Genomic DNA, 16,782 nt, shown 5'->3' on the forward strand with positions numbered 1-16,782 from the left:
GAACCTGAGGCTTCGGGGATTCCTGGAGCTCATACAGCCGCCTGATACAAAACTTTTCATTTAAAGATGAAATTACTCCTTGGAGAATTTTCACCAAAGGCAAAAAAGCACAAAAATTCTTCTCCTCCTCTCTACATGCCTCATTACACAGAGATAGAGGATTCAATGTTTGAAAAATTATCATTTTTGTAGGTTTTATTTGTGGTACGTGAGAACTGGGAAATCTGGAACTCAATTTAACAGACGCTGTCTCTGCTTCCACAAACTACCCACGACTACTATTGTACAATCATATATATATATACATATATATATATATATATATGTATATATATATATGTATACGTATACGTATACGTGTATATATATATATATATATACACGTATACGTATATACGTATATATATAAAGCAATACATCAGAATTGCCAAGTTTTAAGGTTTTAGAAATTTACCTTATTTGATGTTGAAGTAGACACCCTTATGCCATGTGTACTGGCTGGCTCCAACATGGTGAGCACCATAACCAAGGGAAAATTGGAGGATCATCGAGATGTGTTCCTAGATGAAAGTTCACAATGGCAACTATGGTGGGGCTGGAAGAGGAAGGGTAGCATCTTGGGGTGAGCTGCAGATTCTGAGTGGGGATGCTGGATTTCCATCGTCTCACCCCTAATTTACCATCTGCCCTGAGTCACCAAAATTACCTGCCGAGCGTCTGTTAGGTGAGGTAACAAGCACATTTTATCGAGGCATTAAAAAGGGGCTCCACAGGAACCCTGGCAGGCCTACAGACTTGGCAGAGGAGAAGGAGTGGGGGCGGGGACAGGGAAGGAAATGAGAAAAAGGAGGGCTGCCGAAGGAAGAAGTGTGTCAGGAAGATAACTTTGTGGGGAATGGGCCTCCCCGCAGACGGTGTGGGCCACCCTGAGGGACACCTCAGGCCACCACCAGTCTTCACCCAGAACAATACTTGCCTCCCCGACTTTATCATCGTTCAGCAGGATGGAATGTGGACTTAGAGAAGATTCCACTTTCAGGCAATTCTCCAGCACAGTTTAACGTGGTCCCTGAATCCGCAGCCTGTGGGCACACTCGGCTATTAATCTGTGAGCTTCTGATATTTAAAAATATCTAAAAGCTTAAAGGGTAAGAGGACAGTTTCACTGTGTTAAAAACAAAACATACTGCCCAGACTTGTCACGGTTAAATGAATTTGCTTAATGATTTCCAGGGATCTTTTGGAAATCTGTGTAAAGGATTTTATACTTTTTTTCCGAATGACCTGAATTTGAAGTTGGATAGACATACCCTCAAGGGAGTATCCTTCGAGAAGAACTGGGTTTATCTAGGGCTCTAGCAAAGTGTAGGTGCCATTTGGTGGTTGAATGAGTTGAAGTTCATACTGTATGTTTGGGTTATCAAGCAGATGCAAATGGGACCCACCAAGATTTTTAAATAAGGGCTTTAGCCTATCAGATTTTAAATAACTCAAAAATAAAGAAATCTCAGGATCTCCGAGTTCTCAACTTCAAGTACACATTGGTAAACATTTATCCCTTTTTATTTTTTTTTTCATGTTTATTGTTTTGGTTTTTTTGAAGGGGGAGGAGCGGAGAAAGAGGGAGAGAGGGAATCCAGCACTGTCAGCACAGAGCCTGACATGGGGCTCGATCTCAGGGACCATGAGAAAGCTGAGCCAAAATCAAGAGTCAGACGCTTAACCAACTGAGCCACCCAGGCACCTTTTACAGCAGTACCTGGACCCCTTCTCTCCCCATCTCTCTGTGTATGGATGTCTCTGGTCTCCTCCTCTGTCTCTGGTTCCTCCAATGGCATCATTGATTGGGAGATGTATAAGGCATCATATCTGCTGAAGTTCTCTGCCTTGAAGCTTCCTGAGAGACACTGTTTAGACAGAAGTGAAAAGTCTAGGGGAGGGGACTAATTAGATGTGACCCCCCAGGCAATGTGTGATGGTGGTGGTCAGTGACCCCTCCTGCCATGGCTCAAGGACAAGTGTAGATCTTTGAGTGTGAATGTCGGTATGGACCATGAAGGTGTGGGAACGTGAGCACGCATACACAGGAGCATCATGCACACTGGTGCCTTCCCCACTTGGACTGGTGACTCCCCTGGTCTGGAGGGACTGAATTGCTCACTTTTGGAGATGAGCCAGCTCTTTCAGGCCACTAGAGATCATTTGCTAAAGAGACCCTGGTGGTTTGAAAAAGTAAATGTACTTCCCAAAGAGAAAGCCGCCCGTGGATTGGTGCAGACCAACTTCACATTTTGAATCCTGTGATTATTTCTTCAATTTCTACATAGCTGCTAGCTGACCTCTTCAGAGTCAAGATCACTAGACTTTCATTTATCTACCTTTTTTGAATGGCACTGGTAAGGTAGAAATTTTGAAAACCAAAACCCCACTGTTTTGTTTTTTGTTTTTGTGGTTTTTTTTGGTCTGATAAAGAAATGATTCTGACATCATACTGATGTGATAAACGACCAAGGGGGAAGATATGTCAAAGTGCTTTGTATACTGTAAAGTGATTTATAAATATTAGGCATCAAATTAAACTTGATAGGGTGGGGAGGAGCAACCCACCTGTAAAATCATGTTATTTGGAGGTGAAAATAAGATCAGTGTGCATTCCCGGAGCACACACCAGCTGGGAGATAGCCCAAGGCATATCAAACTATACACTAAGTCAGCTCAGGTTAACTATTCTCTCCAGAAGGTCTATAAACTGAATACACCTGTATGTAGATATTTCAGGTTTAACTAGGTCAATCTATGTTGTTACATTAAAATTTTTAGTAGCTATCATTTATTGAGTGCTTGCTGCATGCCTGGAAATATACATATGTTATGCTTATAGATGATTATTCTTTAATTGAAGTGGATTGACAATGGAGTATTTTTCCAATGTATGGATTAAGATATTAAGAGTTAGGGAGGTCGTGATTTGTCTAAGACCATGTAATTGGTGCAGCCAGATTTCAAACTGGGATATGGCTACCTTCAAATTTCCTTTATTTTGACTATGTTCTACTGTCACTGAGTATTAACATATTTTTTTTTTATGGTGGTGTGTGTTTGTGTGAATGCAAGTGTGTGAGATGTTTATAAATTGCACAAATATTTTTCAGATATTTTATGATCTTTCAGATAGGAGATCACAGTATCAGATGACAATTTAACACAGGGATCCTCTCTATATATAATCACTTAAGCTATTCATTTGTTCATATAGGAACATATTTGTGTTTAATGTGTTACACTTTCCTGGGATGGAGGGTATAAGGATGAATAAGCTATAGAGTAGGATTTCAAAACACTCATAGTATAGAATTCTACAGGTCATCACAAAACAGTACAAGGTTTGACATGACAGAGGTGTGTATGAGGTGCTCTACATGCTCAGGGGAGAGCAGCCTCACTCATCCTGGGGGACGTTTGTGTGTGTGGTGTGTGTGTGTGTGTGTGTGTGTGTGTGTGTGTGTGTATCAGGGAAGGCTTTCTGGGGGAGGTAGTATCTGATCTGTAACTTAATTAGCAAGTAGGAGGTAATTAGGGGCTGGAGCCAGGCAGGAAGGAAGGATGAGGATTGGCCTAGAGGGACAAACAGAACATATCTGCCAGAAATCACATGCTTGAGCACAAGGAATAGGTTGAGGAATGGTCCTCAGTGGGTGGACTATGAGGGCTTACTATATGAGGCTAAGGATCCGAGACTGTGGTGTTCTGTAGGCAGTAGGGGGCCGTTCATTCATTCAACAAACATGTCCCCAAGTGTTGTGCACTGAGCTTGATAGACAGGATGCAATGGCGAGCAAAACTGACCAGTTCCTATCCTTATGGAGTTTATATTCTAGTGGAATCAAACTCTTAAATCTGGGAAGTGATTTGACTGAACTCTTTGAAGCTGGGAGGGCCTTAACAAGACCAGCAATCACTAAGGTGAAAAATGAGAGATTTATTTGTGAACTATTTAGGGGTAAAAGTGAACAAGATATGAGGACTGATTGTACGGGAGGTAGAGAGGGGGGAGCGGAGGAGAGAGGTGTCATGGATGGTTCTCAGGTTTATACCATGGATGCATGGGGTTATACCTACTAGGATCAATAAAAGGAGAATATGTAGGGTGTTGATGGGGAGATGAAGAGTTTAGCACTGGACTTGTTGAGTGAGGCAAACATCCTTTCATGGAGATGGTTTAGCAGGTAGTTGGGCATACAAGTCTAAAGACCAAAGAAGAGATCCAGAGACACAAATCTCATGGCATATGGGTGATGACTCAGATCACAGTAGTGAAAGGAACTGTTTAAGGAAAACATGGAAAGTGATGTGAGGAATGGAAGTATGTCCAAAATTAAGGCATAGATGGAAAAAGAATGGAAAAGATGGAGAGAGGAAAAATTATCCCTGGATGGCTTTACTCAGGAGGAAGGATCGTTTGGGAAGTTGCAGCTCATCTGTTAGGATATTGGTAGAACAGTAAATAATGAATGATTCAGTTTAGTTCCCTAAGCCTTGACCAAGTGCTGAGCACACACCATACATTATGCTGAGCTGAGAAAGAACAAGGTAGGGAAGATCCAGATATTATCTGTGCCCTAGAGGAGCCTGTGGTCAAGGAGGTCATTACCTCTGTTTGACTACAAAACACCTGTATAATTACCTCATTAATTAAAAAATGGCACTTGATGAACCTTCCTTATTATCGTTTAAAAACCCCTTATTTTCAAGCATTCTTGAGAAATGATAGAAGGCATGCGAGTGTTCAAACTGTTGCAGAGAGAAAACATCTCTGGGGAGAATCAAAGTGACTGCCCAGTGACTGCCTCCATTTATGACAAAAGAAATAATGTCTGAAGGACCATTGGCTCTCAATGTTGGGTTAAAGTGTTGACTCCATGATCTTGAAGGTCTTTCCAGCCCTGACTTTTCCATCTGGCCCTGTGAATGTCTCCTAGAGCACTGGTTCTCAGCCTTTGAAAGAATCACATGCCCCTTTGACAATCTGACGAAAAGTTATGGACACTCTCCCCAGGGGTAAAAATCCAAGTATGTCCATAAACAAAATTATTGTTAAAACAAAACACCCCCGACCCCCGAAGTCTTTAGGAGGTCTCTGGACTTCGAGTTAGGACCTCTCGTCTTAATGGATTTCCAATAGGAGAGAACATATGCGTCGCTTGCTCTGAAATTATATACATTGAAGAAAAAAGCCTCCTTGGGACTTAATTTAGAACCATGACTCTGGTTTGCTATACATCTAACGCAATACATAATTGATTTTATTCTGTCAGTCTTACTTTACAAGTGGCCCCAAGCAACTCACAACTTCACAGATATATGTGCATAATTGTATGCACATATTTTATTTTAAAAATAATAATGATGCTGTTTGGTGTAACCACGTAGAGTCACAGAGATTCGTTATCGTAACTGAGTTTCTCGGGTAGATGGATTTTGGGGGAGTTTTTTCTGATTAGAGCTGTCTTACATATTTATGCCAGAGAGTTCATGAGCTATTTCTGATACTTAGACTTTAATCATGCTTAATGAACTGAACTAAACATAATTCTTGTTCTGTTTTGGTAACCTTGTGGATTTCTCCTAATGCTCAGTTTTGTGTGACTCCACCATTCTTGAAATGCTAATACCCAAAATGCTAATTCAAGAGAGGACCACAAAAGTTAGATTTCATTTCGGAGAAGTGCACTCAGTGTTCACAGGCCTTTCTGGAAGAGGTGGAAAATATTGGCTCCTACCTTTGGTGAACACACAAATTTAAACATATAGGTTGCACGAAATTTGGATAAACCGAGGTGGAATCCAACATTTCTTGCATGAATGCCTGTATAATGTGGCGATAGCTGTGAGAAAAGAGGAGCCCGGCATCTAAGACCCAACACAATGAAAATGCAATGAATCGGAATGGCTCACAGATCATAGCGGAATCAGAATTTCCAGCAAGGAAAATCTTTTCATGGTGAATTAAGTGGTGGATGAAGAAAAATGGTGATGAAAAAAGGTAGGCACAGATCACAAACACTGGGCTCAGGGCTCACTGCTGAAGATTTAAGAACCTTAGCTAAAGCTATGCAGAATAGAATGTGGAAAATTGAATTTACTAAACAATTAAGCATTGAATTAATCTACATCCTGCACAGTAGAAAAGTGGGGGAGGGAGCCGAGCAGAGCTGAATAAATCAGTGGAGCTCATTAAAAGATAGTGAATATATCAGGTCTGTTGTAGCATAAAGGAGGACAGTTTCCTGTGTAACATGGAATAATTCTTGGGTTCTAAGTCACCTTTCTGGAATCCTAGTCTTAATCAGATTAACAAACATGCTTCTGATGAGGTTATTCTGTTGCTCTGTATTTTAGCTTGTTATCGGTGGCTTTTCTATTAATTACGAGTCAGATCACCAGTCAACAATAGTAGTGAGGGACAACATAAATAAAATGAGAGAGCCCAGGAGATGTCACTCGCAGGATCTCATGCATCCTGAAACTCCCACGGGTTCCTGCAGCCTCCCACATGCCTTGCCGGTCTTTTGTTCAATTACAGTTAATGCAATAGTTTGCCATTTTCTCCTTCTAATTATATTTTCAAGTGGGATTTGTAGCACATAGAAAAACATCCTTTTACATGTCGAGGCACCGGGGTTTTGTGCCTGGCATTGTCTGTCCCCTGGGTGCTGTACCATTCTTTCTGCAGAGCTCTGAATAAACAAGTCCCCCTTTTAGAGCTGCAGTTGTACAAACTGAAAATTTATGCATTAACTGTTTGCATTCTGAGCGTGCGTTCCAGATTACATCTTCCAGCATGCATCTTCTGGCACGCTGCAGAATGTGTGTTTGTCCAAGGCACTTCTTTCACAGCACGCCTATCTTCCAGTCACTGAATCAGCAGATCAATTAGCACTGTTTTTGAGAATATGCATAATGGGCGAGTCAAACGCACAAGTGGTGAATCTCTCTGTGACTTTATTTAATTTGGGGGGCTGCGTTAACCTTCCGGCCAAGAGTATAGAGTAGGTGGTGGGCAAGCATCCTTTTCAGGAACAGGGACTCTTCCTTTCATTCTTATACAGTGTGCCTCTTAGATGGATCTCTCCTTTTCTCTCCGTGGGTGTCAGAAACATTTTGATCTCCTCAGCCTTTCTTATCTTCTCTGGGACATGAAAATACTTTTCAAGACGTAAGCAGAGGGCACTTTGATTTTGCGAGGCATATTTAAAGCATTGGGAGGGTCAGTAAACTTTACCACCACCCAGTCATGAACCATGACATCCTGTGACTGAAATGATGTAGACATATTTTATACACAAGATCATCCTGCCTCTCCACTAATAATCTTGAAGACAAATATCACTTCCCAGCCAAGAACCAGCTTTCTTTTCTGCATTATTCCTACTGTGCAGGATGACCAGTGACTCATAAGGCTGTTTTTGAAAGCTAGCACTAAAAGCTAATTAAAATCTTTTCTGGTGATAAAGGGAGATTTGGGAGAAGTGTTGCCATGATTGTTTTCCCCAAGAATTTAATTTACTGCCAATTTTTCCTATCTGAACGTTACTTTCAAATGCACCCAGTGATAAGAAGCAACATCTGTTTTCCGTTCAATAGTACAAGAAGGCTCGGCATGGGGCTGAGTGTACACAGTCCGTGTGAATCTATTGTTATTCTCATTTCTTTTTTGTCCCCGTGCCTGGTCCATTTGCCGTGTACCATCCGGCAAACAGCTGACACATACTAGCTATTATGGACCCCGGCCTAATTGTAAGGTCTTAAAAGCTCTGCCATGTTTGGCTTCTAGGATGAATCAGGGGCCTCTATAAACCGCAGTGGTATAGACCACCGCTCTTATTTTGCATGTTCAGAGTAGTAGCAGACTGTTGTGCCAGAGGGTTTGTTGACGTTAAAAATATAGTCAGAATCAAGTGGCATCATTTCTCCTCCCCCCTCCCCCCTTCTTTGCCTGGAACGTTTTTGTTTTCCTTGGTAATAAAACATACAGTTACTTACAGAATAACTATCTGTAGATATTATTTTAGCTAGAAGCAGAAACTGGCAGATTTTAAATGTGCCAGTGCAGCTCCGGGCTGGCACCGTTTGTGAAGGGGAACGGGAAAGGTGACATGGCTGTCCGTCCTGGCCTTCCATTGCATTGTCATTGTCCCACGGGAGCCCCCGGACCGGTGTTAACAGACCACTCTATTTGGATTTCTGATTTGTGCCCCCACAGCCCTCTTGGAACAGAGATCACGATGACACGGCATCCACTCGTTCAGGAGGAACCCCGGGCCCTTCCAGCGGTGGTCACACATCACACAGTGGGGATAACAGCAGTGAGCAAGGTAGGAGAGGTGATCTCACTCTCTTTTGCTACTTGTTTCATTTTTAAGGGCTGAAAAACCAGAAATGTCTAGTTAGTGACTATTTATACAGGTTTTCTAGAACATAAACCCCTTACAGTATGAGAATCAGCTTAGCTTACCCTCCGGACCCTTTCTTCTTCTGTGCCATTCTAGCTGCCTAACTGTGTGTCATCTGGCCACCTCCATAAAACAGGGCCAGCGAGTTGACTGAGGGCAAGATTAGAGTAGATTAGAAGTTCGAATGTGCGTGAACAGTATGCCACTAATGCCCTGCTCTACAAGTAAAGTAAAAAAAGTATTATGATTACTTGCCCTTCGAGGCTTTTCAAGAGATCGTGAAGAGACACCTTCCAAGATTCCAAGTTAATGATGTCTTCAGATGCTTAGAAGGCAGTGGGCCTTTTAGGGACTCACATTGGGCTTTCCCTCTCCACTGGGCTGAAGCCATTTTGCTGGATTTACTTATCCGAATCTCTTAAGTGCTTGGCTTCATTGCAAACTGACTACAGGGAATTAGGAAGAAATGAAAAGAAACCAGATCAATTTAGCTGGTATTGTTCCTTGAATGCACATACCTGTGTGTGTACTTGGGTGTCCATGGATGTGCACGTCTGACTGTGGCTAATAGGAAATAAAGTTTAAACATAAAGTTAATCTTCAGCAAAAAAGGTGACTGAGTGTTCAGATGTCTTTCTTGTACTGCCTTTGGTGAGATTGACTGCAGTGGAATTTTGTGTTCAATCAGTGCAACCAAAGCTTTAAAGAGTATTCTCCATCTGATTATAAAAAGACGGCTTTACTGAAGTTGACTCTGAGTCCACGGTAGAGGTGCCTACCTTAAAATCTGGTTTGATGATCATGTTTCATTGGAGTGCCATTAGACAACAAAAGAATTTTGTTTTCTTACGTAATTGGACCGTACCAATTAGAACTGCAAAGTCTAAAATGAATTTGACATAATTCATTTGGAAACAACACCAAGAAAGTTCTTTTTTTTAAGGCACGTGTATGTTCTTTGGACTGGGAATAACTTCTACACCTAGAATTTGAAGCGTTTGAAATACTTTATTGTTCAAAGAAAAATTGCTGACTTCACCATTTTACTATAAGACTAGTAAAAAGCGGAGCCGGAATAGTAAACTAGTTCAGAGCTGAGGCTGAAACAGGTAACCTCTGACCTCTGACTTTTACTGGAAGATGATATGCAGCATAAATCCATGGGGCCTTTTTTATTTCAAGTGTGTGTATGTACATGTTATGTGTCGCTGCTCACAGCGCTATAGTTAAGGGATGGCGGCACCTTCAACAGAAAGCCCTATTTTCAACTCAGACCATGAGTTTCAAAAAAGGTGACGATGGACTATAAATACTTTTTTCCTGTATTCCAAACTTGCTACGTGGGGTCATAGCCTCTTGTTTTGTTTGTTTATTTTCGTTTTCATTTCTTGCTTTTTAAAACACACACACACACACACACACACACACACACACACACACACACATATATCATCTAGGAAGAGACAGGTAGCATAACTGTTGCTTTGAAGGCTTGCCAACTGCTGAAATGTACTTGAATTTAAAATGGTAGCATATATGTTTTCTTAAACATAATCTGATAAAAGGATTTTGAGAGGGCAAAGGCCCCAGCCCCATTCTTCCCCTCTGACATGTCACAACAGGGAATTAGGAATTGTGCATGTTTCTTTTTCCTTCAGCAGGTGTTCTCCAAAGGCCAATTTAATAAGGAGTTTGATTGTAACCAGGAGACATCTCTCTTTCACATTACCTGAGTTGGCTACTTATGTCGTTTCTCTTGATATTTTTTCACAGAAGTTCACCGCCTAATCTGTTTTTTTAAGAATTTTCATAGAAATGATCTCATTTGAATGAGCTCAGTTGAACCTTTCTAAAACAATCCTGGCCCCATTTGACAGATGAGGAAAATAAGGGAAGGATGTAGTGAGCGATTTGTGGAGGTCCAGGTGCAGTGTCAGACCTAAACTTTCAGTCTCCTGATTGTCTGAGATTCTTCTCATCATGCCCTCTTTCCTGGCTCTTCACCAAAGAACTAAAAGACAATGACTCCCCGCGGTGAGGTGATAGAAGCTTTCTGTGCAGACTTGTCCCCCACCCAGCGGTTTGATAGTTGTGGGTGCGGGAGCCCCTCCTTTCATCTCACCTGCCCTTCTCTGTGGCTTCTGCGGGGCGGGTGGTGTCCTTCATTCAGCCCTTGCTAAATGCCGAATGAGGCCCGCAAGTGTCACCACAACAACTTCTGTGCATTTCCATGCCAACCGCAACCCTTCTAAACCTTTATGTATCTCTGAGACCTGTGGAGCTGGGTCTTTGTGCAGCCTTCGGATTAACTGCGCACAGTGGCTCTTCCATGTTTTTCCCGCCTGCCTTTTCTGGCAGCCATGGATGTGTGAGCTGTGCCAGCATTTGGCCCGTAGTGCATGTCCTAAATAGTTATTTACACAGTTTGAGTCCATTTTAGTCAACTGGGTAAATAACAGCCCTCTTCAAAAGATTTATAAATCCATAAATATGTCTTTATACATACCCAATAGACAGAAATAACTCAATCTGTCAAGAACATATCCAAAGAGGTGTTTCCCCCACAGACAAGAGTAATACATATTTTAAAACTTTCTCTACTGTATTATTTGTACTGTTTCTTTTTCCTCATTCCTTTTCATTTTTCACCACTTCATTATGGCACCTGTGGCACAAAAAAAGAAATCCCTGGGCTCTGGTCCTCTGCTAAATAACCTTATCTGTGCGCAAAGTAGGCATATAATAGGCCATATCTCAACCGAGTCCTGTTCTTTTGGACTTTCAAAGTAAACAGAATGAAATAAGTCATTCAGGGAATTTGTAATGTTCTGACAGATTTCAAAATACAGTGACAATTCCTAGTTAGCCTTCCAGCCAGTTGGGGATTTTGAGTGCCTGATGATTTGCCAAATTAGCGGCTGTTGTTGTGATTGATAGAATAGTTTCAATCCAAATTTTTACCTAAGCATAAAAAAATAAAACAGAAAATCCAATCCTGGGCACCCTAAAAAGTATATGTGAGGTACATAATTAAGAAATTACTAAACATTCTTCTTCTTCAGGGATTTGATGTTTGTTCATGATTTACGTAATACATCTTTCCCCCAACTCAAATTGTTTACGATGGTAACTTTTCCTATGGTATCTACTTTCATTTGATATTAGCACTTGTGGCCATTTGTAGGAAATTGATTCTTTCATAGAAAAACTCCTTTAAGTTGGCATTTAGAAGGCCAGCCTAACATCTGTATTTGGTTGCGGGTTCTGCCGCTGTTGCTATGACATTGATTTTGTGTACTCTTTAACTTCCTCAAAGCACTTCCAAAGATATGAGATTGAATTCTGATTTTATCCTTGTCTATTATTTGCCCTCTTCCCACTTCAGAAGAGAAAAAAGTAAAGCTCAGAAATATTGAAGTAACTGTCAGAGTCAGCTCCAGGATCCGGTCTCTTGCCTTTGCTTTTGTTAACTACTTTAGGATGGGGTGTCTTCACGACCCCAAGCAGAGTCTCATAAGATGAGATACACACTGGCAAATATGTGACTCTTCCCTGTATCTTTTTTATCCTACCGTGTGCGGCTGCCCTACTAACCATAATCAGGGTCTACTCTAGGAAGCGTGTGGTTTGGAGCTGGAGAACACCAAGCACATCTGGTGCCTTTCCCCGCCGTATTAGAACTCCTTCCCAAGAGGGCTGCTGCGTCACTCTACAACTCACAAGCACCTTTAGCTATGACTGACCACATTTTGAGTTTGGGCACGTCTTCCTTTTTTTGGTTCAAAGTCAAGAGTGATGAATATATGATAGTAATAAAATAATGCAATAACATATTAAGGGCTGTCACTCAGTATAGGTATTTCCATCCCTCGCTTTGTAAAGGAGATCACAAAGGCTCAGAGAGGCTAGGAGACTTGTCCAAAGTCCCATACAGGTTGGTAGGTAGTAGAGTTGGGACCTAAACCCATACAGTGGGATTCCAGAGCCCAAGTTCCTAACCCCAGCGTCCTCTAGTGCTTTAGTGTGGTTAAGAGTGGAAAATAGATCATTGATGGACATTCTTTCTGTTTACCAGTTTGAGGTCTCTTTCCCCAGTGTCTGTACTAGGCCTGGCCCTGTCTCTGCAGTGGTGATGGAGCTGCGAATAAGCCAGAATCAGCATTAGCCTCAGGGGGGTTATACTCTGCTGGGGAGGGAGAATCTAGTTTTCTGTGTTAAGTAGGATGATTGAGATATTTACAGAGGAGCATGATGATTGATATGATTAATTTGTATTATGTATTAAGAGCCTATACCGTTTTGCTCATTCACAGATTTACTGAATGGAGAATAGGGGCATACAAAACAAATAAGGACATTTCTCTTGCAGAGCATTGCCCATTTAAAGCTCATCTCATTCTCCTCTTTTGTGAGGAAAAAGAAGAAGTAGTATTTCTATGTTGAAATTTGATGTAAAACATTTCAACTCTAAAGGAGTTTAATGATTGCTGAAGCCTCTAAAACCCACTTATGAACTTCTCCTTTTGGGGGTAGGACTCAGTTTAACAATAGTATCTTTGCTCCCACTTAAAAAAAAAAAAAAAAAAAGCAAGACCAGCATGTTTCTTTAAAGAGGGATAATTGAAAAGCACTGCTATTTCTTTATAGTAATGTGTCAATAGTTGCAATGCCTCCCGGAGTCCCTCACCGCCCCCCCCCCCCCCCACCAACACCAGCTTTTGTGAGTTCAGGCAACCTATAGGCGAAGGCAATCCCATTTATTATTGAAGGGAATCTCAAGGCAGTGGTTTCAGGCTTTGGAGGCCAGCAGGCAGAGCTGGTTGGGGGGTAGGGGGGGTGGGGAGTGGGGCGAGGGGCGGTGGGGAAGGGCCACATTATGTTCCAGATGACTAAGCAACGATTTATATACCAGCTCGCCTTTTTACATGAAGAAGAAAAGTAATAACAGCCCAAACCCGGGCATTTGAAACAGTCAGCTGTCCGATGAATAATGGGATAGGTGGGAAGGAGCGCTCTGATTGGATGTCTTAATGAGCACATTTCTCGCAGAGTTTGGGCTGCAGTTCCCCTTGACCTTTGCCCTTTATTGACCAAACTGACACTTCATTTTTCACATACTTCCAATTATGTCTCGGCTTAAGTGTTGCCCTCCCTCCTTTATTTCTTTCCTATGGACAACTTGAGAGTGGTTGAGGCCACAGAAGATATTTTAATTTGAAAAACTACCGTAGCAACTCGGGCTTGGGACGTAATCTGTAATCGGCAGTTTTTCAGATGAGAACACAAAGTGAATACTGCTGGTTTAGAAACAGTTTTCTTTGCTTTTTTTTTTTTTTTTTTTTTAAATCCCAACTGATTTTTAAAACATGTTTTTAAACATTTTTAAAAATGTTTGTTTGGGTTTTTTTCATTCCATTTGTCTGTTGGTCAGGGTAACTTGAATGATCTATTTTCTTTCACACTTACTTCTTAAGCCTTACACTTCTGCGGGGACATCTTGTATTTCAGTGGTGCTGTAATGCTTTTTGACTAATACACTTTGGAGAGAAAAGTAAAATATAATTGTGACCGTAGGCCTTAGCCCTTAGACCATTGCAGCCCCGTGTGTTACTTTAGTTACATTTAATGTCGGACTGCAAATTAAAGGGTGGCCTTTGCATGTAGTGGCAGGCAGAAGAGGAAAATGATTTCCTGATGGGAAAAGTCAGGTGTAAAAAGGAAAGGGAAGTTATTATACTCAGCAAATCCCTGTTATCAAAAGGTCCATATCATTAACTTATCAAACACATTGAACGAGATGGATAGACAGAGAATTGTTTTCCCAAGAACACCCCATGCTGTCTATATTCACCTTTCCTTTTATTGACTCATCAAATGTGAGTAACCGTCTTCTGTTCTCCATTCTGTTGACTTCTAGCATCATGAAAGCAGGTCATCTTAAAATAAAGAAAAATAACTTCATCATCTAAAAAGTAGTAACTGTGTATTTAGGGGCATGAACTTGGCCATAGGTGTTTTCACAGAAAGTGCATCTTCTGACTATTAGGCAATATTGCTGGTAAACTTGAGGTCAGTGTTTTTCATCTTAAACAACTGGAAAATGTATTTGAAATTATTTACTCCCCGATATATTTCCCTCCAACACAGAAGTATTTGTTTCAAAAATGGATGAAGTGTTACCTACTTTATTATGTAGCCCTCTGGCATATCCATGGCATAATTTTACTATAATATGGTAATAAAAGAATATGTAAAAGGCAGACAAAGGTTCTGTCTTTTTCTGTAAGGTGACCTCTGTTACCAAGTAACTGCTTTACTTATGAGCTTATTAAAAACTCAAAAAATGAGCTTTTCATACTTCACAGGCATTGATGTGAAAATGAGCTGTCCTGTGAGTAGTTTTCTTGATCATTTTTAGAACAATTGATTAGCCAAAGAGCTCCTGTCATTAGTTGACATTGACTGATAGCAATTTGTCACAAGCTCTGAAGGTCAGCTAGACAGTTGGAGTTTCAGCCTGCCTTTGATTGACCTTTACTGATTCCATCCTCATGTGATTGGCTTTGAATAGGTCTGACCCTCAATTGGAAAAGACAGGGCATTAGTCAACAGGATAATTTCTTGTATTTTCTGTTGATTGCTCATTTTTATTTATGTGTGAACTCATGGTGTGGATATCTTATCAAATTTATATTCTAATTTTTCAAGTTTAAAAGGCATGATACTTGTTAAAAGTATGGCCTTAAAACCATAACTCTGTTTCCCTTTTGGTTTGCAATGTTATAGTGGACTCGGTATGTGATGTAGACTTCGCTACTGACATGTGCCATTGTCACCTGTGCAGATACTGGAGTTTTGTTGCATGTGATGGAAACATGCATGTTGCATGGAATTTTGTGGTGGCTGTCGTGGTTGTTTCTTAAGAGATACCAACTCCAGTGGGACTTGTAGAACTTCTGAAATTACACCCCAATTCTCGGACTCTCCTAGAATTAATGATAGCGGTCTCTCAAGAATCAGGTGATAGTTTTAAATAAAAAATGAGTGGTAAAGAATTATATGAATAATGATGCTGTGCCAATTCATCATTTGTGTCTGCAGCCAAAAAGCTATGAAAACTTTTTTAAAAAGTACCTTCTCCATTTCCCTCAGCCTGCTGTAAATTAGAGAAAGCCTCTCTGGCTGTCATAGCATTAGCTTTTCAGTGGGAGGGGAATGTATTTTCTATTGTAGAGGACTCAGACTTAATTGTTCGTAACACTCAGTTCTTTCTTTCCAAAACTGTAAGGTATTTTTCCCAGATGCATCACATATAGAAGAATATAGCCCACTCTCATATTAATAACATGGATTTTATTGCTTCATGTTAATAATAAAAATGGTGACCTGAGCTTTAAAAACCCAGATCTTAATGTGTTGTTATTTAATTATTTAATGCAGTTTCCTTCTAAGGCCTTTCTTTTCTCTTATTCTCTCTCACTTTCCCTTCTTGATTCTGCGTTGGGTTTTAAGCTATAAGCAATAACTTGTTTTTCAGGTCAGCCTTCCTAGGCATTCCAGGGCTACCACACACAGCCTGGCACAGCTTAACCGTGTTTCGGTTTCTACCCAAGAAAATAAACCAGGAGAGAACCCATTGTCCCAGGTGGCGGATTCTTCACCCTGTGTCATTCTTGGCAAGGCAGAAGCAGGGAAGTTAATTTTGGGGAAGTATCCATTTAATGTAGCCCAAGGAGATAAAAAGAGTTTAGAATTGTAATTGTTTTTGCGGAGGAGCGAAAATATTATCACGCGTTGTATTTAAGAGGGCGGGGGGAGTGTAAATTTATACATTCTGGTCAAGTCATCAGAAACGGATTAAGCACTTACTGTGTCGCAGGTGCTCTGTAGGGGGCTATAAGTGCCAGCAGGTCACAGTGTTTGCCCTCAGGAAGTTTGTGTGTGCTCCCAAGAGCATCAAGCATATGTAAGTGGGATATTCTCTAAATATGGACTGTTCCTAGGGAGCTGGAATAGCTGGAATGAAATTTCACATTGCTAATGACCCAGACGTGGTGAACTCTGTGATCAGGGCTGTTGACTGAAAGACCAGGTGGGAGCTATCTGGCCTAACTTGCAGAGGGACATCTCTACTTTGGTCCTCTGGCTGCTGCTGAAGAGGCTTAGCATCTGGCAGGCCCTGTGAGGTCCACTTTGATCCACAGCCCACTGGCAGGAACTTTGTTCAGCCCTCCTCCATAGCCACTCGGCCTCTCGGGGGCCTCCACTGCCTTCAACTAGTGAGGTTATCGTTGCTTTCTCCACCATCAGTCACCAGACTGCTGACTTA

At 41.2% G+C, this 16,782-nt stretch overlaps 1 protein-coding gene across 2 annotated transcripts in view; it reads left to right on the forward strand.

The window, feature by feature from the left end:
- The window catches only part of MEIS1 (Meis homeobox 1), a 137,733-nt gene that overhangs the window by 21,877 nt on the left and 99,074 nt on the right, over positions 1 to 16,782 (forward strand). For both annotated transcript variants that reach the window (XM_042932485.1, XM_042932484.1), the window contains exon 7: positions 8,264 to 8,375. In XM_042932485.1, coding sequence (XP_042788419.1) covers positions 8,264 to 8,375 — 112 coding nt within the window. The remainder of the gene's footprint in view (positions 1 to 8,263; positions 8,376 to 16,782) is intronic.

The sequence above is a fragment of the Panthera leo genome, chromosome A3, assembly GCF_018350215.1.
Source record: "Panthera leo isolate Ple1 chromosome A3, P.leo_Ple1_pat1.1, whole genome shotgun sequence".
Classification (NCBI taxonomy): domain Eukaryota; kingdom Metazoa; phylum Chordata; class Mammalia; order Carnivora; family Felidae; genus Panthera; species Panthera leo.